The 25,333-nt window shown below is 43.3% G+C and overlaps 1 protein-coding gene across 2 annotated transcripts in view; it reads right to left on the bottom strand.

The window, feature by feature from the left end:
* stard13.L (StAR related lipid transfer domain containing 13 L homeolog) overlaps nt 1-25,333 on the bottom strand; it is a 193,771-nt gene that overhangs the window by 91,948 nt on the left and 76,490 nt on the right. Inside the window, exon 1 of one of the 2 annotated variants that reach the window (XM_041582645.1) lies at nt 19,003-19,322. The exons of the other annotated variant lie outside the window; for it this stretch is intronic. Coding sequence (XP_041438579.1) covers nt 19,003-19,126 — 124 coding nt within the window. The 5' untranslated portion in view covers nt 19,127-19,322. Of the gene's footprint in view, nt 1-19,002; nt 19,323-25,333 lie in introns of those variants that run through there. 2 annotated transcript variants of the gene reach the window in all.

Here is a 25,333-nt window from a genome sequence, read left to right as displayed (position 1 = left end):
AAAGAAACCAACAGGCTGGTTTTGCTTCCATTAAGGATTCATTATATCTTAGTTGGGATCAAGTACAAGCTACTGTTTTATGATTACAGAAAAAAAGAAAATAATTTCAAAACATTTTAATGATTTGATTAATAGGGAGTCTATGGGAGACAGCCATCCCATTATTCAGAGCTTTCCGCATAGCGGGTTATGGATAACGTATCCCATACCTGTTCTAAATATGACAACTTACCATTTGAGGGCTCATATACTACAAATGTTGCAGGGTGCAAATGCAAAAAACAGGCACACACCAATGTTTTTCACACTTTGCACCCAGTCCCAACAATGACATTGCTGTATTTATGTATAGCGGCTGCAAGGGGAGGCAAATAGGTGTCCCCTCTCCCTTCCCCTATACATCACCTCACTTGTGCATCATTCAGAGCAAGCAAATTATGGAGCACCTGTAAGGACAGGGCTGCTTTGATACTGCTGCCACTAGATATTTTATAAATGAGAACATTTATTGCTTTAGCACTTTTGTCTGGAGGTTTTCTTAAAGGAACAGAAACACTGAATGTTCTTGAAGCTATGGATGAATGGCATGATTCAGAAATGGATTCATATGTTTACAACCTTGTTGTGAGCTAAATGGGACCTGGCCAAATGTTGTACATTAGAAGGGGTCTTAAACCAAATACATCTGACAACCACTGCTTTGAAACATTTGGCCCACTGTTTTAAATCGCAACAAAGCATGGTGGACTCCATGTGAAACACTTTGAGATACTGCTTTTATGAATAGGCTGTTTTTACTGTATGCTTGCTGAACAGGGGAATTCATTTGAATACACATCCAATATACACATTTGCAAATATACTGCACTTCAGGTCTGGATTGGAATTCAAAATAGGCAGTGGCATTTCAGGTACAAAGAGGCCCAAACAGTCCCCCACCAGCCCAAAAAATAGTGACTGTTGATGGCAACTTACAGCAGCCCCTCTGGTATTTGCCAGAACTCTCAGATTGCCAGCCCGGCCCTGTGCACTATATATCACTTTTGGGTAAAAATATTGCTTTAATCAAAAACTACAGTCATAATTTAAACTTCTAATTCAAAGTAAAATTAAAATAAACATTTAGCATTCCTGAAGCTAGACACTTTTGTACTGGATTTTTAAAATGAAAAGAGTAAAATCAAAGATCAAGGAGGCTCTCAATGAGAAAATGCTGTAAAGTATCAGCTTACCATGACTTATTGGAAATATGGAACAGATATAGTAACAATCCTGGTGGGAATTTTACTGTAGGTAGGATATTCATTCCATGGTCATCCCAAGACCTTTACATATTAAATCGAATCAATGTAACGCATCCTCTTCCAAACATGCATGTCCCGGTAATGATCCACCTGATATATTTTTATGCAAGCTCCATCATGTGCTCTACAATTTGCTTTTGAAATATCCAGTTTAAGATGCAGGACATTTCATGCTCAATTTCAGGAGAAATGCATTATGAAAAGGATCAATCTGAATGATAAAGTAGACCTTGCTCAGGGAGCTAAAGTGCTGAGCAATAGAGAAGAGATCCATATTGTTGGAATTGCAGTTTGCGCCAAGTGACCTTCATTGCACTAATGCTCTTAAGGTATTAGGTTTTGGGACAAAATCCAGCAAAATTTAGCCAAGAAGTAGAAAAGCTTTATCAGGAATACTGTATGTGTAGGAAGACAAAATCAGTGATATTTCATAGTGATATACCACCAATATAGACTTGTCATGTCATCTACTCTATTTCTGCAATATCCAGCGTTGGGCTGACCTACTGAGATACCAGGAAAACTCCAGTGGGTCCAGATGTCAGTGGGCCCTCCTGCTTCTAACTATTTGGCCGACTTCATGTTCATTTCCTATTTATGTATGGGAACATAAAAGAGGCTTAATAGGTGGAAGAATAAAAATAAAAGTATGGGATCTATAAGCAAGAATGCTTGGGACCTGAATAATAGTTTTTCCACTACTTGGATCGCCATACCGTAATCTGGTAAAAATCACGGAAACATTAAATATTAAACATTAAATAAACCCAACAGGATTGTTATATCACCAATGTGGAAGCACATGGCTTAGTTACCATCAAGTGTAAGCTACTGTTTTATTATCACAGAGAAAAACCTTTAGAAAAACATTTATAAAAACAGAATTATTTGCTTATAATTGACTGTATGAGTGATTGCATTCTGGTAATTCAGAGCTTTCTGGATATCGAGTTTCCAGATAAATCCATACTGTGCTGGCAATGGCAGAGGGTAATTTCCCATCATGACTTCTTTCCCCATTTGCTGCCTGAATATGGACTTGTTTTTCCTGTAAGAACTGTGGGCTGGTGGAAACTCACAGCACTTACTATTGCTGTCAATGGAAAGCAGGCCTTAGCAATCCCTAGGGTTTGATTATTGCTATTCAGAGATCCATGTTCCTTATTGCTATAGCCCGAGAATAGAATGTTGACTCCCCTGCAACCATTTAGAGCCATCATAACGTGCCCTCACTTTCCACATCAATACAATGACAGTACAGAAGTATAACTCAGTGGAGGTCCCTGCTTTATCATGAACTGGGCTATGTCTGAGCTGTACTAAAGTGATTTTTATTTTTGCTTTTACAGTAAAAAAAAACCTCAAGCTGCAGGCAAACTTACACCAAATCAGATAATTTCGCTCTAGGTTAAACTGTACTGATCTGCCTGGTACACAACATTGGAATTCCTTACAATGTAACTCGTCCAACCCAATCAAAGCTAAATTCCACCAGCCAACCCAAAGATAAATCCCACCCTTTGATGCACCAAATACAGTTCAGGTTGTATGATGACGACAATTTATCAGGGTGTCTCACACATAATTCAATTACCATTGTTTTGGTCATAGTCAGGGTTGGACTGGGTTGACGAGACACCAGGAGAAAACCCAGTGGGGCCTAATGACCCAGACCCACTCCCTGGCCAGAAACCCTGGGTGCTGCTCACTGACCTCCTCAAATGGCCCCAAAAAGAATAGCTTATGTGCAAGCAGGTGGGCAGTGCAGGGTTTTGTTTGGGGCAGGGGGCCCTGTGAGGCAGAGGAGGGTTGGCGCTGGGGTGGAGGCCTGACATGAAAGCCCCAGTATGCCTGCCCTATAGATTATGCATTTTTGGAAAGGGTTAAATGCGCATTATTGGGGCTCTGTGTCTGCTGAATATTATTAAATTTTATATTAAAGGGAAAATTTCATGAGGAAAATACATCTAAGGTGTTAAGGAGGTTTAATAAATCTATTTCTCCAACAGGGCAGAGTCCTACGTGGAAACAATTTGTTAAACCTGAACTCGACCTGCAACCCGCACCCGCAACCCGCATACTTACCCACTTGGACCCACTACCCGACCTGCAAGTACCTTATCCGCAACCCGATCCACGACCCGCTGACCATCAAGAAACAGGAAGTGCTGTCATTGTAACCGGAAGTGACATCATTAGAAGTAGGCGTGGTCAGAAAAAAAGGCATAAAACGGGAAGTGATGTCATTGTAAAAAGGAAGTGACATCATAAGAAGTAGGAGTGATCAGAAAAAAAGGAGTAAAACTTGCTATTGAGAAGACCTGCAAATCTGAAGAACCACTGACCCGCGTCTATACCCTCTCCTGAAACTTCTATCTGCAACCCGCAGGGTACCGCAGGTTTTTGTAGGTAACCCGCGGGTACCCGACCCGCTGCAGGACTGTACTACAGGGGTTCATTTCTTTTAAGGCTCATTTAGGAACACAACTACAGGTCTTCTACCCAAACATGCTCATTAAATTACACACAAATGCTGATACTGGCATTACACATTAGTGCGCTGGAAGTCATGTAATCCCCACTCAAATATCTAGAACCATCTATCTCTAAAACTACCCCCCCATTTATTGAGTTTTGTGGGTTTGAGGGGCTGGGGAAAGACCTGGTAGGCTGGAGGATAAATGCAATTAGTTCTCCAGTCCATAAGGTCTTCACCCCATGCCCGAAGCTTTTCATCACCCCTAACAGACCTGGTATTCAAAATAGGCCCTGGCATTTCAAGTTTACAGAGGCCCAAACAGCCCCCCACCAGCCCAATAAATAATGACTGTCTATGGCATCTTACAGCAGCCCCTCTGGCTTTTGCCAGAACCCAAAGATTGCCAGTCCAGGCCTGGCTCCTAAGACAGTGCTGTAAGAAGCTGTTTTCCTGGCAGACACAGGTTACAAACACTAAATAGAGGGAGACAGTGGGTAAGTTGTAGAATGTATAATTCACACTGGGTTGGTCTTTAAAGTCACAATCACACATAAAATCTGGGAAGTATCAGTGGTTAGACTGTGTGCTCCCTCAAGCCAACATATTTTCCTGCAGCAAACCAGTCAATACCCAACATTTGAAAAATGAAAAGAGGGACAAAAACGTTTGCCACGCGCAGTGAGGCAATTTTTGACCACTCCCATTTTATGGCCACTTCCCCGAATTACCATGTCCATTTGACATAATGTGGCAGGTTATGAAAATTTTACCACATTTGTGGGAGTTTTAGTGCAATCTTTTATGTGTTATAACAGTTTTGCTAATGAAAGTGAATTGCCCTTTAAGATGCTAGTCTCAGTTCTCCCAAGAGACCTGTTTATCTTAAATAGTTACAATTGTTTCTTTGCTTATTTTAAATTGTTACAAATGTATCTAAGTGCAGCTGCTGAGAGTTCTGGGCTGTCTGCCAAAAAAGCCTTTTATTTTAATTGTTTCAGAAACGTTGTATCTTTTTCTGGCGTCAGTGCAGGAGATCAAAGAGAAAGTCGGGACATTTCAGTAAGAAACCAGGAACTGCGGGCTGAGCTGTCAAAATCGGGTCTGACCCACAGAAAACAGGACAGTTAGGAGGTATACAGTCATACAGACATTCACTCCAAAGTGACCTCCCACCTCAGCCAGCTCTTCCCAAACAAATAGGCCTGCTCCTAATTCACCCTGTTCCCACCTCCTCTATGTCACCGTCCTGACCCCTTTATATATTCAGGCCAATGAAAAACTTTAGGAAAGGTGCCACCCCTAGGTGCAATGCAGGGGTGTAAACGAGGCCACAAATACTGCAGATAAAAATAAGAAATAATTGCAAAACAAATGTATGTAATATTCACTACAAATTGGAGGATTTTTATCACTATTATTACATTTCCCCTCTAAAGGGAATTCCCGATCAGCTTGCACCAGAAGAATAAAAATACACAAAGCATCATGAGAACTTGTTTGGGTTTCTAAGAATAGACATTTTTAACATTTTGATCTCATTTCCAAACTATGCCTCTTGGTTTACATGACATCTGTTCCTAATCCCTCTCTGTAATTGCCTGTCACTGCGCATCCAAACAGAGGGATCCTGTCTTTCTGTGTATGTTCTGTACACTCCGCCAGTACCCAGATGCTGCTAGCAAGTGTTTCTCATTACATTTATGTATCATTAGGTTACTAAGCTGTGTTTATCTCAATTAAAACCAGACACTCACAACATAAAAAAATATTCTAGACAAGTGACCACATTTTCCTGGAAACCCAAACTAAATTGATTGCAATCTAAATAAAGTCCCATTAAGGATTTGGCTGCTACTTGTGGGCACACAGCCCAGGTCTTCTGCTCACTCGTAGTGGGACGTGGGTCTGTTTGACATAAACGTAAGAGAGGAACAACTATCCCCTTGCAAAAAAAAAGGTTTAGTAACTTTCACACAGGGGCGTAACAACTGTGGCTGCAGGGGGGCCAGGAGGTATAGGGGCCTCACGAGGCCCTAATTCATGTATAATTTCAATAAATTTTGTTAAATAAGGTCAACCTCTAGACATTTTGGGGGCCTGAAAAATAGGTAGGTGGGCTAGGGGCAGTAAATTTGTAATAGCAGCCATGGTGACAGAGGGGAGGGGGGAGCGGCAGAGAGGAACAACTAGGGGTTGGCAGAAGACTCATTAACAGGTACCTGCCCACACCCCCCTATTGTTGCACCCTAGGCAGGTCCCTCTTCTGCCTACCCTGACCCAACAAGAACAGTAGTGTACTGTGTGCTAGTGTGTCTGATGTAGTGAGGAGAGCACTGATCATGGTCAGACTGGGGCGTCTGGGGCTCACTGGGACTGTGAATTCCACGGCCCTCCTTGTAAATTTAAGGGCTTTTATTCCTGTGCCCTCCATCCCCCCACACATGTGGCAGCCACCCCATACCTTTACCTCCCTCCATCTTAATTTTTCTCTCCATCCTGGGGAGGGAGTTTGGGTCCAAGCAGGAGAGCGGGCCCTGGTCCAGCACTGGCACTGATCTATTAAGAAGACTAAACAATGAATGGCCTAACATGCGAGTGCTACCTCTTTAGGATAAGGCTCAGCAGTCTTTCTACATCTGATGGAAATGTTGCACTTCTTTAAGGACAGCAAAGAGGATACTTTGCACTGTGAAGACAGATGGCTTAAAAGAAGTGTGAAGGAGGCCATTTATGCCAAACTGAAAAAAACATCCTAAAACAGGGTCTGCAAACATCACTTACCAGCAACATAAAATGCTGCTTTAACATCCTTACCCTGGAGGTTTCACAAAAATTCAGACTTTCAGTGATGTACCTTGAAAAAATAACACCTGCCTCAATGAGACTTGAAGTACCATTAATTGCAGTGGTACCATTGTGACTAGATTACACTTTCACATCTCTGTGAGTTTCAGCCAACACTTAAAGGGATACTGTCATGGGAAAACATTTTTTTTTCAAAATTAGTCAATCAGTTGATAGTGCTGCTCCAGCAGAATTCTGCACTGCAATCCATTTCTCAAAAGAGCAAACAGATTTTTTTATATTCAATTTTGAAATCTGACATGGGGCTAGACATTTTGTCAATTTCCCCAGCAGCCCCCAGTCATGTGACTTGTGCCTGCACTTTAGGAGAGAAATGCTTTCTGGCAGGCTGCTGTTTTTCCTTCTCAATGTAACTGAATGTGTCTCAGTGGGACATGGGTTTTTACTATTGAGTGTTGTTCTTAGATCTACCAGGCAGCTGTTATCTTGTGTTAGGGAGCTGTTATCTGGTTACCTTCCCATTGTTCTTTTGTTTGGCAGCTGGGGGGAAAAAAGGGAGGGGGTGATATCACTTCAACTTGCAGTACAGCAGTAAAGAGTGATTGAAGCACAAGTCACATGACTTGGGGCAGCTGGGAAATTGACAATATGTCTAGCCCCATGTCAGATTTAAAAATTGAAAAGGGGTGGTTCGCCTTTAAATCAACTTTTAGTATGGCACGATTTGCAACTGGTTTTCATTTTCTAATATTTGTGTTTTTTGAGTTATTTTGAGTTATTTTTCCAGCAGCTCTCCAGTTTGCAATTTCAGCAATCTGGTTGCTAGGGTCCAAATTACCATAGCAACCACGCATTGATTTAATTATGAGACTGGAATTTGAATAGGAGAGGGCCTGAAGAGAAAGATCGGTAATAAAAAGTAGCAATAACAATACATTTGAAACCTTACAGAGCATTTGTTTTTTAGATGGGGTCAATGACTCCCATTTTATAACTTCAGAAGAAGAAGGCAAATAATTTAAAAACTATAAAAAAGAAAAAAAATATTACATCTGAAAAGTTGCTTAGAATTAGCCACTCTATAACATATTAAAAGTTAACTTAAAGAAGAACCACCACTTTAATATAAAAAAGGGGAAATTAACCTAAGTATCATAAATTCAGATAACTCCAGTGGCGGATTAAAGGAGAACAAAACCCTAAAAATAAACATGGCTTCAAATGCCATGTTGTATATACTGAACTTATTGCACCTGTGTAAAGTCTCAGCTTGTCAATAGCAGCAATGATCCAGGACTTCAAACTTGTCACAGGGGGTCACCATCTTGGAAAGTGTCTGTGACACTCACATGCTCAGTGGGCTCTGAGCAGCTGTTTAGAAGCTAAGCTAACAGAAAAGGAGGTTTGTCTGTAATATAAGCTTATGCTACAGGGCTGATTATTAAATTCTGATGCTAGTTGCACCGGTTTCTGTGCCATGTAGTAATTGTCTGTATTAATTACTAATTAGCCTTATATTGTGACATTTTTATTCTATGTGTATTGTATATTTTGAGTCGTTCCCTAAGCTCAGTAAGTGACAGCAGCACAGAGCATGTGCAGTGAATCTAGCAACTTCTTTATTTAAGCTTTAGTTCAATGACATGTGGGGTACTAGGCTACATCCACAGGCATCCCTTCTAGTCTGAATGCATACAGATCCAGGCATAGGGGGGCATGTGCATTAATCTGCCCCTGCCTGGCACACAAAATGCCCCCTATCACTGCTCCTTACTGCTTGCCATTCAGGTGAATAATATTGCACAAGGAGCGCCAGACAAAATACCCCATGGGCTTTAAACAAGAAAAAGTAAAGAACTGGTGAAACCCACAGAAGACCAGGCTGAGTATGAAGAAAAAGTAGCAAAAGAGTAGGATAATATAGTCAATGTAGAAATAGTCAATATCTTATCATAAATATTGCACCAGTTTTCCAAGCCTACCCCCCTCTCTACAGAAATATATTCATGAATAGGGATGTAGCGAACGTCGGAAAAAAAGTTCGCGAACATATTCGCGAACTTGCGCAAAAATGCGAGCGGTTCGCGAACGGTTCGCGAACCCCATAGACTTCAATGGGAAGGCGAACTTTAACATCTAGAAAAGACATTTCTGGCCAGAAAAATGATTTTAAAGTTGTTTAAAGGGTGCAACGACCTGGACAGTGGCATGCCAGAGGGGGATCAAGGGCAAAAATGTATCTGAAAAATCTGCCTGTGTGTGCTTGGAAGAGATAGTGTAGGGGGAGAGCTGTTAGTGATTTCAGGGACAGATGATAGTAAGCTTGCTGGCTAGTAATCTGCTTGATACTGCTCTGTATTGGAGGGACAGAAGTCTGCAGGGATTTGAGGGACATTTTAGCTTAGGTAGCTTTGCTGGCTAGTAATCTACTGTTCTCTTTAAACAACTGCCATACGTTGACCTTGTAGGCATTGTTTGCCCAGTTTTTTTGGACGCAGCCACTGAAGCACAGTTGCCAGAAAAAATATGCCATATAAATGCTGAAAATAGTAATTTTTCGCCATACGTTGACCTTGTAGACATTGTTTGCCCAGTTTTTTTGGACGCAGCCACTGAAGCACAGTTGCCAGAAAAATTATGCCATATAAATGCTGAAAATATAAATTTTTTTGGTTGCAGCCACTGAAGCACAGAGGCCAGAAAAATTATGCCATATAAATGCAGAAAATATGCATTTTTTTGGTCGCAGCCACTGAAGCACAGTTGCCAGAAAAATTATGCCATATAAATGCTGAAAATATAAATTTTTTGGTTGCAGCCACTGAAGCACAGAGGCCAGAAAAATTATGCCATATAAATGCAGAAAATATGCATTTTTTGGTCGCAGCCACTGAAGCACAGTTGCCAGAAAAAATATGCCATATAAATGCTGAAAATAGTCATTTTTTGCCATATACGTTGAGTCAACGTATGGCAAAAAATTACTATTTTCAGCATTTATATGGCATATTTTTTCTGGCCTCTGTGCTTCAGTGGCTGCGGCCAAAAAAACTGGGCAAACAATGCCTACAAGGTCAACGTCGTTGACCTTGTAGGCATTGTTTGCCCAGTTTTTTTGGCCGCAGCCACTGAAGCACAGAGGCCAGAAAAAATATGCCATATAAATGCTGAAAATAGTAATTTTTTTGGTCGCAGCCACTGAAGCACAGTTGCCAGAAAAATTATGCCATATAAATGCTGAAAATATAAATTTTTTTGGTTGCAGCCACTGAAGCACAGAGGCCAGAAAAATTATGCCATATAAATGCTGAAAATATAAATTTTTTTGGTTGCAGCCACTGAAGCACAGAGGCCAGAAAAATTATGCCATATAAATGCAGAAAATATGCATTTTTTGGTCGCAGCCACTGAAGCACAGTTGCCAGAAAAATTATGCCATATAAATGCAGAAAATATGCATTTTTTTGGACGCAGCCACTGAAGCACAGTTGCCAGAAAAAATATGCCATATAAATGCTGAAAATAGTCATTTTTTGCCATACGTTGACCTTGTAGACATTGTTTGCCAGTTTTTTGGTTGCAGCCACTGAAGCACAGAGGCCAGAAAAATTAAACCAGTAGGGTTTGCACCCTAGTTTGTAACGGTGGCGGAGGGAGGAGGAGGACGCTAAAGGACAGCTGTGTGTGGAGTCATGAGGCTTGAAGAGAAGGACAGCTGCATAGAAGTCAGAACAAGTCTTCCGGCGTGCAGTAACCCTCCGAGATCCACCCCTCATTCATTTTAATAAAGGTCAGGTAATCGACACTTTTGTGACCTAGGCGAGTTCTCTTCTCAGTTACAATCCCTCCTGCTGCACTGAAGGTCCTTTCTGAGAGCACACTTGAGGCTGGGCAAGACAAGAGGTTCATGGCAAATTGTGACAGCTCTGGCCACAGATCAAGCCTGCGCACCCAGTAGTCCAGGGGTTCATCGCTCCTCAGAGTGTCGATATCTGCAGTTAATGCCAGGTAGTCCGCTACCTGCCGGTCGAGGCGTTCTTTGAGGGTGGATCCAGAAGGGTTGTGGCGCTGCCTTGGACAGAAAAACATTTGCATGTCTGACGTTACAGACTGGCCAAAGGGCTTTGTCCTTGCAGGTGTGCTCGTGGCAGGATTACTGGCACCTCTGCCCCTGGAATGTTGATGAGTTCCTGAAGTGACATCACCCTTAAAAGCATTGTACAACATGTTTTGCAGGCTGGTTTGTAAATGCCGCATCTTTTCGGACTTGTGGTATGTTGGTAACATTTCTGACACTTTATGCTTGTACCGAGGGTCTAGTAGCGTTGCGACCCAGTACAGGTCCTTCTCCTTAAGCCTCTTGATACGGGGGTCCTTCAACAGGCATGACAGCATGAAAGACCCCATTCTCACAAGGTTGGATGCAGAGCTATCCATCTCCGCTTCCTCATTATCAAGGACTGCATCATCCACGGTCTCCTCCCCCCAGCCACGTACAAGACCAGGGGTCCCCAAAAGGTCACCACTAGCCCCCTGGGAAGCCTGCTCCTGTTGGTCCTCCTCCTCCTCCTCCACAAAGCCACCTTCCTCCTCTGACTCCACTTCTGGCACCTCTCCCTGCGTTGCAGCAGGTGCCTGGGTTCGTTCTGGTGATTCCGACCAGAAATCGTGCGCTTCCAGCTCCTCGTCACGCTGGTCTACAGCCTCATCTGTCACTCGTCGCACGGCACGCTCCAGGAAGAAAGCGAAGGGTATTAGGTCGCTGATGGTGCCTTCGGTGCGACTGACCATATTTGTCACCTCTTCAAAAGGTCGCATGAGCCTGCAGGCATCGCGCATAAGCACCCAGTAACGGGGGAAAAAAATCCCCAGCTGTGCAGATCCAGTCCTACCACCCAGTTCAAAAAGGTACTCGTTGACGGCCCTTTGTTGTTGCAGCAGACGTTCCAACATAAGGAGCGTTGAATTCCAGCGAGTCTGGCTGTCAGAAATCAAACGCCTGACTGGCATGTTGTAGCGCTGCTGAATGTCAGCAAGGCGTGCCATGGCTGTGTAGGAACGTCTGAAATGGGCCGACACCTTTCTGGACTGGGTGAGAACGTCCTGGAATCCTGGGTACTTGGAGACAAAACGTTGGACTATTAAATTTAACACATGTGCCATGCAGGGCACATGTGTTAAATTGCCTAGTCTCAACGCTGCCAACAGATTGCTTCCATTGTCACACACCACTTTTCCGATCTGCAGTTGGTGTGGGGTCAGCCACCGATCGGCCTGTGACTGCAGAGATGACAGGAGTACAGATCCGGTATGGTTTTTGCTTTCCAGGCACGTCATCCCCAAGACAGCGTGACAACGGCGTACCTGGCACGTCGAATAGCCTAGGGGGAGCTGGGGTGCACAGGTGTGGAGGAGGAGAAGGAGGACCCAGCAGCAGAGTAAGAAGAAGAAGAAGACGAGGTAGAGAGCGATGGAGGAGTAGAGGTGGTGGCAGAACCGCGTGCAATCCGTGGCGGTGACACCAACTCCACTGTTGTTGTTGAGCTACCCATTCCCTGCTTCCCAGCCATTACCAAGTTCACCCAGTGGGCAGTGTAGGTGACATACCTGCCCTGACCATGCTTGGAGGACCATGCGTCAGTAGTCATATGGACCTTTGGCCCAACACTAAGTGACAGAGATGCGGTAACTTGGCTCTGCACATGTTGGTACAGGTGTGGTATTCCCTTTTTAGAAAAAAAATTGCGGCTGGGTACCTTCCACTGCGGTGTCCCAATTGCTACAAATTTGCGGAAGGCCTCAGAGTCCACCAGCTGGTATGGTAAAAGCTGGCGGGCTAAGAGTGCAGACAAGCCAGCTGTCAGACGCCGGGCAAGGGGGTGACAGTCAGACATTGGCTTCTTACGCTCAAACATGGCCTTCACAGAAACTTGGCTGGTGGCAGATGACTGGGAATGGGAACAGGTGGTCAAGGTGGAAGGCGGAGTGGAGGGTGGTTCAGACGGGTCAAGGAGAGCAGAGGTAGAGCAGTAAGATGCTGGACCAGAAGGAGTGTGGCTTTTAGTTTGCCTGTTGCCTTTGAGGTGTTGCTCCCAAAGTGCTTTGTGCTTGCCGCTCATGTGCCTTCGCATAGAAGTTGTACCTATGTGGCTGTTGGGCTTACCAAGGCTCAGTTTCTGACTGCACTCATTGCAAATTACAATGCTTTTGTCAGAGGCACACACATTAAAAAAATCCCACACTGCTGACTTTTTGGAAGTGTGCGATCTGGCGGTAACAGTAGAAGTTGGCGGAGTTGGCGGTATTGGCGGCAATGGCGGGTGCGTTGGCCGGCTGAACACAGGTGCCGATACATGTTGTTGCCCTGCTGATCCCTGCGGGCTGTCCTCCCTGCTTCTTCTAAGTCTTATTCTCCTACTGCCTCTCTGACTCTCCGTCTCTCCATCTGAACTACCCTCCTCTTGCTCTCTTCTACTAGGCACCCACAAAACATCAATCTCCTCATCATCATTCTCCTCAGATGCATCAATTTCTTCTGACACATCACAGAAGGAAGCAGCAGCGGGGACCTCCTCCTCATCACTCATTATGTCCATCTCTATCGTGTTCTCTGCCAGAATTAAATCTGGTGTAAGGTCCTCATCTCCTTCATCTTCTTCTGGCAATAATGGTTGCGCATTACTCAGTTCAAGAAACTCATTGGAAAATAACTCCTCTGACCCCAGTGAAGAAGGGGCACCGGTGGTGGAGGAAGTGTTACGTGGGGTGGCCATAGCAGTGGAGGATGAGGAGGATGTTGTGGTAAAGTTAGAAACGGTAGAGGATGGGTGTGCTGTGTAAGCCAGTCAACTACCTCTTCAGCATTTTGGGAGTTCAGGGTCATTGGCTTTTTAAAACTGGGAAATTTGCTAGGGCCACAGGATTGCATAGCAGCACGGCCCCTAGCACGGCCTCTGCGTGGCGGCCTGCCTTTGCCTGGCATTATTTTTAAAAAAACAACAACAACAACAAAAACTCAGTTGGTTTTTCTGGAAACGATAATACACACAGCTAGATGGCGGGTTGAAGAAAACACTGTGCAAATAATGCCTACAAAGTCAACGTATACACTACTACAGCGGTGGATACGGATTACGTAAAATATATGAATGCTGCTTGAAAAAAAGTAACTCAAGTGGTTTTTCTAGAGACGATAATATTATCAATATTTAGACAAAATGTGAACAAGGTCACACAGCTCGATGGCGGGTTGAAGAAAACAGTGTGCAAATAATGCCTACAAGGTCAACGTATACACTACTACAGCGGTGGATACGGATTACGTAAAATATATGAATGCTGCTTGAAAAAAGTAACTCAAGTGGTTTTTTCTAGAGACGATAATATTATCAATATTTAGACAAAATGTGAACAAGCTCACACAGCTCGATGGCGGGTTGAAGAAAACAGTGTGCAAATAATGCCTACAAGGTCAACGTATACACTACTACAGCGGTGGATACGGATTACGTAAAATATATGAATGCTGCTTGAAAAAAAGTAACTCAAGTGGTTTTTCTAGAGACGATAATATTATCAATATTTAGACAAAATGTGAACAAGCTCACACAGCTCGATGGCGGGTTGAAGAAAACACTGTGCAAATAATGCCTACAAGGTCAACGTATACACTACTACAGCGGTGGATACGGATTACGTAAAATATATGAATGCTGCTTGAAAAAAGTAACTCAAGTGGTTTTTCTAGAGACGATAATATTATCAATATTTAGACAAAATGTGAACAAGCTCACACAGCTCGATGGCGGGTTGAAGAAAACAGTGTGCAAATAATGCCTACAAGGTCAACGTATACACTACTACAGCGGTGGATACGGATTACGTAAAATATATGAATGCTGCTTGAAAAAAAGTAACTCAAGTGGTTTTTCTAGAGACGATAATATTATCAATATTTAGACAAAATGTGAACAAGCTCACACAGCTCGATGGCGGGTTGAAGAAAACACTGTGCAAATAATGCCTACAAGGTCAACGTATACACTACTACAGCGGTGGATACGGATTACGTAAAATATATGAATGCTGCTTGAAAAAAAGTAACTCAAGTGGTTTTTCTAGAGACGATAATATTATCAATATTTAGACAAAATGTGAACAAGCTCACACAGCTCGATGGCGGGTTGAAGAAAACAGTGTGCAAATAATGCCTACAAGGTCAACGTATACACTACTACAGCGGTGGATACGGATTACGTAAAATATATGAATGCTGCTTGAAAAAAAGTAACTCAAGTGGTTTTTCTAGAGACGATAATATTATCAATATTTAGACAAAATGTGAACAAGCTCACACAGCTCGATGGCGGGTTGAAGAAAACAGTGTGCAAATAATGCCTACAAGGTCAACGTATACACTACTACAGCGGTGGATACGGATTACGTAAAATATATGAATGCTGCTTGAAAAAAAGTAACTCAAGTGGTTTTTCTAGAGACGATAATATTATCAATATTTAGACAAAATGTGAACAAGCTCACACAGCTCGATGGCGGGTTGAAGAAAACACTGTGCAAATAATGCCTACAAGGCCAACGTATACACTACTACAGCGGTGGATACGGATTACGTAAAATATATGAATGCTGCTTGAAAAAAGTGACTCCGGTGTTTTTTCTGGAGACGGTAATATTATGGATATTTAGACAGAATGGGAACAAGGTCACACAGCTCGATGGCGGGTTGAAGAAAACAGTGTGCAAATAATGCCTACAAGGCCAACGTATACACTACTACAGCGGTGGATACGGATTACGTAAAATATATGAATGCTGCTTGAAAAAAGTGACTCCGGTGTTTTTTCTGGAGACGGTAATATTATGGATATTTAGACAGAATGGGAACAAGGTCACACAGCTCGATGGCGGGTTGAAGAAAACAGTGTGCAAATAATGCCTACAAGGCCAACGTATACACTACTACAGCGGTGGATACGGATTACGTAAAATATATGAATGCTGCTTGAAAAAAGTGACTCCGGTGTTTTTTCTGGAGACGGTAATATTATGGATATTTAGACAGAATGGGAACAAGGTCACACAGCTCGATGGCGGGTTGAAGAAAACAGTGTGCAAATAATGCCTACAAGGCCAACGTATACACTACTACAGCGGTGGATACGGATTACGTAAAATATATTATGGCTGCTTGAAAAAAGTGACTCCGGTGTTTTTTCTGGAGACGGTAATATTATGGATATTTAGACAGAATGTGAACAAGGTCACACAGCTCGATGGCGGGTTGAAGAAAACAGTGTGCAAATAATGCCTACAGGGCAAATAATGCCTAAAAGGTCAACTTATACACTACTACAGCGGTAGTAAAATAAAAAAAGTAAAATAAAAAAAAAATGAATATTAAAAAAAAAAATTAAAGTTGGTGCTGCTGAACTACTAGGAGCAGCAGATTAGCACACCAGTCCCACTCCCCAACACTGCTAGACTAATAGCACTGGGCTCTTATAGTAGTAGTAGTAGTAGTAGTAGTAAAACAACAAAAAAATAAATAAAAGCAGTCCTTACAAGGACTACTGTTATTGCAGCAGTCAGCAGATGAGATCAGAAGCAGGACAGCTGCCCACTGCAGCTACATACAGAGCACTGCAGTAGAAGGTAGATTACTAGCCAGCAAAGCTACCTAAGCTTAAATGTCCCTCAAACCCCTGCAGACTTCTGTCCCTCCAATAACAGAGCAGTATCAAAACGATTACTAGCCAGCAAACTTTCAACTGTCCCTGAAATCACTAACAGGCAGCAGCTCTCTCCCTACACTATCTCTTCAGCACACACAGGCAGAGTGAAAAAACGCTGCAGGGCTTCGGTTTTTATAGGGAAGGGGAGTGGTCCAGGGGAGAGCTTCCTGATTGGCTGCCATGTACCTGCTGGTCTGGGGTGAGAGGGCAAAAAAAAGCGCCAACAATGGCGAACCCAAAATGGCGAACGTCGCGCGACGTTCGCGAACTTCCGGCGAGCGCGAACACCCGATGTTCGCGCGAACAAGTTCGCCGGCGAACAGTTCGCGACATCTCTATTCATGAAACAGAAATCAGTTAGCCATGGCTGCAAGGTGTAATGAGATATGTACTAATGGGTGGGAACTGCTGACTTCTTCCTATGAGTTACTAGATCAAAGCAAAGCAGAGACCTTGACATAGAGTCCTGCGCGGGTCAATTTTTTGGGACCCGAACCCGACCCGTACCCGCAACCCGCACCCGCAACCCGCATTCTTACCCGCTTGGACCCGCAACCCGACCCGACCCGCAAGTACCTTCTCTGCAACCCGGACCCGCTGACAATCAAGAATCAGGAAGTGCTGTCATTATAAACCGGAAGTGACATCATCGGACGTAGATATGATCAGAAAAAAGGGGAGTAAAACCGGAAGTGCTGTCATTGTGTACCGGAAATGACATCATCGGAAGTGGACGTGACCAGAAAAAAGGAGCAAATACTGATATTGAGAAGACCCGCAGCCCGACCCGCAACCCGCAAACCCGCAGAACCGCCGACCCGCGGGTATACCCGCACCTTGAACTTCAACGAAAAACCCGCATGGTACTGCAGGTTTTTGCGGGTAACCCGCGGGTACCCGACCCGCTGCAGGACTCTACCTTGACATTCGCATCTTAACATTAAAGAACATTGAAGAGAACCATCAAATATTCATCAAGGACCAAGTTACATGCTGTTCTGGTTTCTGTGTTATGCTATGTATTATTTCAGGACACACAAACATAGAAATATATGATATAGTCGATGGTCCGGCCTGCAACCTATAAAGTCACTACTCCCCATTATTACAATATTGATCAGCTGCTTGTGAATCATCCCCAAAACAGCCAATCACAAGAAACCTCCAAAAAGTTGGAAGCAAAAAAATAAAAGTAACAGAATAAAAATATGATTATGACTACTTATATACAGCATTACTTTACGATATTAAGTCAGGGCAAGGGCTTGTCACTAGATGTAACCCTATCAGATGTATGGGGGTTGTATGCACTAAGCAGACTGGGAAACCTTTGAATTTCACATCAATTGGCCGCTGGTGATGCTGGCGCCCAACTCTATGACTACTGCTTTATTTGTATAGCACCAACATATTCCTCTGCACTTTTACATCATTCACAGTCTAGGGTCCTTTTCACACTCAAGACACTAGTGCCAATTTTATCAGGAGCCAGTTAAAGCGAACCTGTCAGCTAGATATAAATATCTGTATAATAAAAGTCCTTATCAAATTAAACATGAAATCCAAATTCATTTCTTTTATTAAAGCATTTATTGCTGTTGTAAACTCATTTAAAAATCTCAGCTGTCAATCAAATATTGTCTGCCCCTCCTCTATGCCTTAGGCATAGAGGCGGAACAGGCAATTAGTTTCACTTTCCATTCAGCACTTCCTAGATGTCACTGCTCTCCCCACATTCCCCCAGTTCTCTTAACCATTTAATTGTGTAGCCAGGGCATGGGGATGGACATCAGGTCCCCCATTCTGGTGCACAAACAAGATTTTGAGATGATGCAAGGCTTGTCTTAATAACAGTGTCCACCAAATGGCTCCTGTCTGCTTGCTATAATTATGAGTTCCCAGATTGAAGGAAACAAGATTCAAATTATTTATACAGTGTAATTAAAGTTTATTTTGCTTGACAAACGTGATCAAATAGGATTTGGAATATTTTTTTCAGGTGACAGGTCCCCTTTAACCTGCCTGTATATTTTTGGAGGGTGGAATGAAACTGGATGATATCACTCCAACTTGCAGTACAGAGGTAAAGACTGACTGAAGTTTATCGGCGCACAAGCCACATGACTCGGGGCACCTGGGAAACTGACAATATGTCTAGCCCCATGTCAGATTTGAAAATTAAATATAAAAATCTGTTTGCTCTTTTGAGATTTCAGTGCCGAATTCTGCTGAAGCAGCACTATTAACTGATGTGTTTTTTTTTTTTTTTTAAAAAAACATGTTTTCCCATGACAGTATTCCTTTAACTTTCCCACAGCATACAAAGACCCCACCGTGAATTAGGCTTGCACAGCTCTGCTCATCTTTGTAAATAAGCCCCAGTGGGATTTTGGGGCCAGAATGAGCAATACACTGGGGTACAAAGCGTGTGAATGCAGAATAATAAGCCGTGTAGCTTTATAGGTGTGTGTTGCTCTCACATTGCTATCACTAAGATTCTATTATAAGAATGTGCCGCAGTTCCAGTCTGTACATTGTAATGCGCTCTCACATGTCCCCGGCCGCAGTCACCTTGCTAATCCCGCAGGGGCAGCCTGATGTGCGCGCACGGCTCAAGGTGAGTCGCTGCGACCTGAAGACTAGTATAGACGCACTCACTGACCTGCCAGGCGCTTCTCGCGGATGTTTTTCCACAGCAGGTCCCACGCTTTGCTAGTGGAGTCCTTTAACTGCTCGCTCAGGGACCTCCGCAGCAGGAATTTGGCGGATCGCTTTTTGCTTGTCATTGTAAATGGCACAGCATGACGCACAGGAGCGCAATAGGATAGTAAATGTCCCGGGAGTGTTCCTGCAGCAGCGATTAGTCGCGTCCCATTTCCATAGAGCTGCTCCCAACCACAGACACATGGTATTTCCAGTGAATAAGTCCACACTCCATCATCTCCTGCTGCTGCTACTGTGACTTTCACACATCCAGCCTCTCTGCCCTCCCCTGTCTCCTGTCTGTCCTGCTCCCAGCAGTCAATCTCCCCTCTCTGGAATTACATATGAAATTCTGCACCAGATGTTCAGCAATTCAAATGCCCTCCCTGATTCCATGTCATAGAGTCAGCCCTTGCCTGTGCCTTTCATTTACCTTGCCAGTCCCATGCCTTTCATCTATTGACTTAGCCTATCTCTCCAGGCACCAGGAGGAGTAGAGGTCACTGGGCTATTATTAGCTGGAACCTGTTCATTTCAGGGAAGAAATTAATCGACATATTTAATGCTGGGAACTGTAGTTTTTGCAGGACAAAAGGTTTGCACTTACAATAAAGATATTATAAAAATAATAAAAGGAAGGTATACTTTTCAACCCTTCAATTACCTGCCCTTGGCCCATTTCAGGGATAGGATTGCCACCTGGCCGGTAAAAATTATGGTTGATCCCAATGTAATCAATAGGGAAGCACCGAATCAACTATTTTGGATTCGGCCGAATCCTTCGCGAAAGATTCAGCCGAATACTGAACTGAATCTGAATTTATATATTCAAATTAGCGGTGGAAAGGGGCAAACATTTTTTGTTTCCTTGTTTTGTGACAAAAAGGCACGCAATTTCACTCCCCGCCCCTAATTTGCATATGCAAATTTGGATTTGGTTCAGCCGGGCAGAAGGATTTGCCTGAATCTAACTCCTGTTGAAAAAGGCCGAATCCCGAACTGAATCCTGGATTCGGTGCATCCCTAGTTATTAATAGATAAATATATAGGAAGGCTGGTATTGTTTTCCAGAAAAGGTGGCAACCCTATTCAGGAATAAGCTTAGGCAGGGGGTCCTCAACATTTTTTTACCCATGAGCAACAGTCAGAGGTAAAAAGAGTTGAGGAGCAACACAAGCATGACAAATTTTCTTGGGCGGTGCAAAATAAGGACTGTAATTGGCTATTTGGTAGCCCATATGTGGACTGGCAGCCTACAGGAGCCTCTGTTTGGTAGTACGTCTGGTTTTTATGCAACCAAAATTTGCCTCCAAGCCAGGAATTCAAAAATAACACCTGCTTTGATGATACTAGGAGCAAGAGCCAAGGGGTTGGCGAGAAACATGTTGCTTGTGAGCCACAGGTTGGGGATCATTGAGCTAGGGCATTCCATTTAAAGATGTTATAGAACTACAACTCTCCCAATAGCTGAGTGGATGGAATTATACAGTGAACCGTAGTTCGGTTACAACTGAAGCAGAGCACTATAGGGGTCATTTACTACAATCCACACAAGTACTAGAGTACTAAGGAGTACAAAAGTGCTTTTGCATCTGGGGTCTGGCTTCTTGGGGACTGGAAATCCAGTGCTAGGTGTTTGGGCCTCTGTGTATTTGGAATTCCAGGTTCTATTATGACTCCTAGTCCAGACCTGGTGCCAGATATAAATCCATCACTGGGTTCAGGCCCAGATTTGTGGCGAGGCCACAAAGGCCCGGGCCTAGGGTGGCATGCTGCCCAGCCGGATCCTTGGGTGCACTGGGGATGCAAAGCTCCCCAGTGCTTCTGTGTCTTAGAGCACCGCGGCAACGGGGGGTGAAGGCGAGTGGAAGCGGCCGGCACTGGGACCAAGCGGGCTTAGGGGCGCCGCTTAGTCAAATCCGGCCCTGACTGGGTTGAAGGCACACACCCCAGTCTGCAAAGACACCCCTGCTAAGAGGTTTCATTTTCATAAAAAGACCATAAAGACTTTTAGGGTAGTAATTTCAATGCCATTAACACCAGTCCCTGCCCCAGTGGAGCTTACAATCAATCTAAATCCCAATTTTGCACACACACACTATAGTCCGTTTTATCAGGACCCAGTTAGTAAGATAGAAAACTGGAGAACAGAAATAACAATCTTAAAACAGGGAGTATTTTTCTCTCCAACTGCTCCCAGTCATGGTGTATCTACTGTAAGTGAAGGACAGAGTTCATTCTCCAGAATTCCCTTTGCTGGAGCACCCACTTATAGCAGAGCAGATTGACTGAAAGTAGAAGCTAGTGGGTGGCTGAAGTTTAAGGTCCCACAATTGCAGAAGCCACAAAAACAAAAACCTCACCAGCACACCATACAGGACCCTTTCAGGAGCCATATGATAGTGCTAAATGTTCTTTCCATTTAGTCTCTCAAAAAGAATTTGTAAAATGCGTGTGTTTCCCACAAAGTAATTCCATTATTTCAAGTCAAGGAAGGAATCACACTGATATGAACAGAACGTGTCCTGACTGGAGATAACATCCTCATTCATTCCAGTGAGAAGACAAGGGTTTGGCAGGGCTGTACATCAGCAGAAGGATTCACTCATTAGATTGTTTTGGGGTTTGAAAGTTACAAACATCCAATAAATCAACGGAATTGCTCCAATGCACATCAGAGTATCAGACCATGCATTGTGCTTTTGGTGACTTCAATGACCATATCCAAGTATGCAATGGCCATGCCCCAACTCCACCCTTACCTGATGTATACCTTTGGGTGACTCCCAGAAAATTCCACAGGTCATCCATTCAGAAAGCTTGCAGGCCTAAGTGCCCAATATTGGCTTTAATTGCCATGTGAAGAGACCAGTGTTGTTTTTAGAGGAGGCCCAATTGGCCCGGATCAGTGGTCCCCAACCACTTGGATGTTGCTCCCAGTGGCCTCAAAGCAGGAGCTAATTATTGAATTCTGGGCTTGAAGGCAAGTTTTGGTTGCATAAAAACCATGTGTCACAGCCCTTATTTGGCACCCCAAGAATACTTTTCATGCTAGTGCTGCTCCCCAACTGCTTTTACTTCTGAATGTTGCTCACAGGTTCAAAAGGTTGGGGATCCCTGGCTTTGATCAACAAGCTGACATTTTACAAGGTACAGAAGCTAATGTGTTGCTAGAACGGAGGTTTGATGGGAAGGCATCTGCACCTACGGAAAACTGTAAAAGAAAGGATATACTCCTCAAGTCTGCATATTGGCGGATTATTTTCATTAATTAAGTGCCACATATCACAATACTGCACACTCCAGTCAGGTGGGTAAGGATCTTTCAGTGCCATAGCAATAAGCAAGGAAGCCATTACAGGCAAACTAAGCATGCTGGGACATTTGCAGACTGGTGGGTCCAGGGGGCTGCCGCTTCTGGGGCTCCCACACATCCCCAGGCCCCCCTTTCCAACTGCAACTTTCCTGGGCCCCTGGCCAAACCCCCCCCCACGGCACATACTTTATTATATTGTTTGGGGCCGGACGGGACGTCAGGGCCTCAGGGGGCAGTACAAAGGATTTCGGGTGTGGGTCAGTGAACCCCACAAGAGCCTATGATTAAGTGTTTGTACCACGAAACGCATAAGGCTACTTGTGGACATAATAAATCTTTTTCACTTCATTACTACTGCCTGGTGGAAGATTGTGTTGATTTTGAGTGCCTGCTTCAAATTGCATTTCAGTGGACCTCACAAGGGCCGGGTTTCACCGGGTTTTTCCTGATGGGACACCGGGAAAAAAACTGATGAGCCCTGGCCCAAGGCCTCTCCCCACCAGCCTAGGCACACTCCATGCAGGGATTTGCAGGTGTTGACCTAGATCACCACTGCAAGTAAGAGGAGGGTGCTGGGAGGGGGAATGTGCTGGTGTGAATGTGGGGAGGAGTTTGCTAGGGGGTGAGGGTACTTGGCCCTAGATGTTGCAGCCCTGGCTTGTCCATCCTGGGACTGTTGTAACCAAGGGCTTCATCCATTTGATACAGATAGTTTTTTTGGCACACAGAACAGAGTCAATCTCTGGAATGGTTCTAGATGTCTTCGGTAGAATGAGGTTGTCCACTATTCCCAAGAGGCACAGTCTGGTTCCTCACAATAAGTTTATAACTGTAACTGAGTAGTGCATGGAGGCATAAGTCATTTGAGGATTACATTTGCTTTCAGCAGTAGGCTTGGTGTGAGAAATTAATTTTGCCTGGAAGACAGTGCTTTCCAGCATGCATTGTTCATTGTGTTCAAGAGAAACTGAATGATTTATTGCATGTCAGAGAGAATTACAGAGCTATGCAGGTCACACTTCGTTTATGATCCAACCAGCTCTTATTAATACACAAAGAGATGATGGCTTATATCTGTCTCTTCATAAAAGAGATTATATCTGGAGAACTCTTGCAAACCATTTATCCGCATACAGAACTTACTGGCGTCTATTCTATTTTTCCAGGGTCCTGTATACAAAACTATGAGCATCTGGTATTTGTCAAGGAATGAACAGAGAACAGAACAATGCCCTGCTATCCACTGCTGGACTGATCGACGTCAGTAATGTTCAACAAGCCCATCAGGTTGCCACAGAAAGTAAATATGGTTTATAACCAAGTTAGCTTGCTTACACTTGAAGTGCTGTAGTGTATGTTTACACACGAGTGGAAATTTCCTGCATAATAACTGTAAGAGGTAGAAGTCGTATTGTCGTGCCAAGAGGTGTGTTATCGGACACACTGATGGATATCTTACAATAGCTACATAAATGTGTAGAGAATAAATGTTCTGTACTCACATTTCAAAGGAGAATGAAAGGTAGGTCATTGGGGTGGTGCCAAGTATAGAAAAGTACAAAAATCCTGTATGGATCCAGGCCCGGACTGGCAATCTGTGAGTTCTTGCAAATGCCAAAAGGGCCGCTGTAAGATGCCATGGGCTGGTGGGGGACTGATTGGGCCTTTGTGTACTTGAAATGCCATTGTCTATTTTGAATCTCAGTCTAGACCTGATTAGATGTTTGGGACACTGGAACAATATGGTGGCATGATGCTCACAGGGGAAATATCCAGGGTGGGTGCATTTTTTGAAGAACAGGATCACCAGTCTGGGGTAGGAAGTTAAAGAGTCACCGAGGGACTGCATAACAACTTGGTACCCTTTAGTGATTCAAGATAAATTAAAGGTCCATTGTGTACAAGGTAGCAGGAGAGACAGTTACAAAGCAGTAAAACCTATTATACAAGAAGAGTCAGAAACTGAAATCACACCTTCCAACCTTCTTCCATTTCCACCTCCATTTTCTGTCTGTCCTTGTTTCTTCTCTTTGGTACACTATATAACAGAATTGAACAGCTGGTCCATATAGTCTGTCCATTCAGTGCTTTATTCTACTATTAAGTCAACTTGTACAATTATTGTAAACTGCAACTTGGTGGTACAATGTGAATTTATGATGATGATATGCCATGTATACTTAAACATGAGTTAGTCCTCACAATAAATGTTCTTTTCCAGGTCTAAAGTTGTTCGGTCTTGGCAAGCTGGTGACGCCTTATGTGTGTGTGTGTATATATATATATATATATATATATATATATATATATATATATATATATATATAATGTTCAAAGTGGACCAGCACACCAAATCTTCAGTCAAAAAAGGTTTATTTCAACATCACTCAAGTGTCCAACGTTTCGGCCCACATTAGGGCCTTTATCAAGGCCCTAATGTGGGCCGAAACGTTGGACACTTGAGTGACGTTGAAATAAACCTTTTTTGACTGAAGATTTGGTGTGCTGGTCCACTTTGAACATTGTATACTCTGATTGACCAAGCACCCACTTTCGCCAACAAGGAAGGAGTGCAGGTACTTTGTGAATGACTATATATATATATATATATATATATATATATATTCCTATATATATACCTACATGCTATCTTATCTGCATCCTGCTTACAAGATGACTGAGAATAAGGGCCTTCTGATTTCTTGCTAAACTAAAATAATTATCGTGATCCAAAGATGCTGAAAAGGTAAAAACTTTAAGAGATGAATGGTGATTTTTTTTCTCCCCATTATATGACCGTGTGTTTAAAGGGTTCTGACCCTAGGCTTGACTGAAGCAAGGGTCTTAATTGTTGGTAGGTTAAAAAGCTTCTGACAAGCGATTGTTGTATACATACTGTATATGGGATTCCTTATCTGGAAACTAAATTTTAATTAAATCATTTTAATTTTTTGGAAAAATTATATCCTTTTTT

The sequence above is a fragment of the Xenopus laevis genome, chromosome 2L, assembly GCF_017654675.1.
Source record: "Xenopus laevis strain J_2021 chromosome 2L, Xenopus_laevis_v10.1, whole genome shotgun sequence".
Classification (NCBI taxonomy): Eukaryota; Metazoa; Chordata; class Amphibia; order Anura; family Pipidae; genus Xenopus; species Xenopus laevis.
Note: the sequence above shows the minus strand (reverse complement) of the source record. Positions and strands in the feature narration are given on the sequence as shown.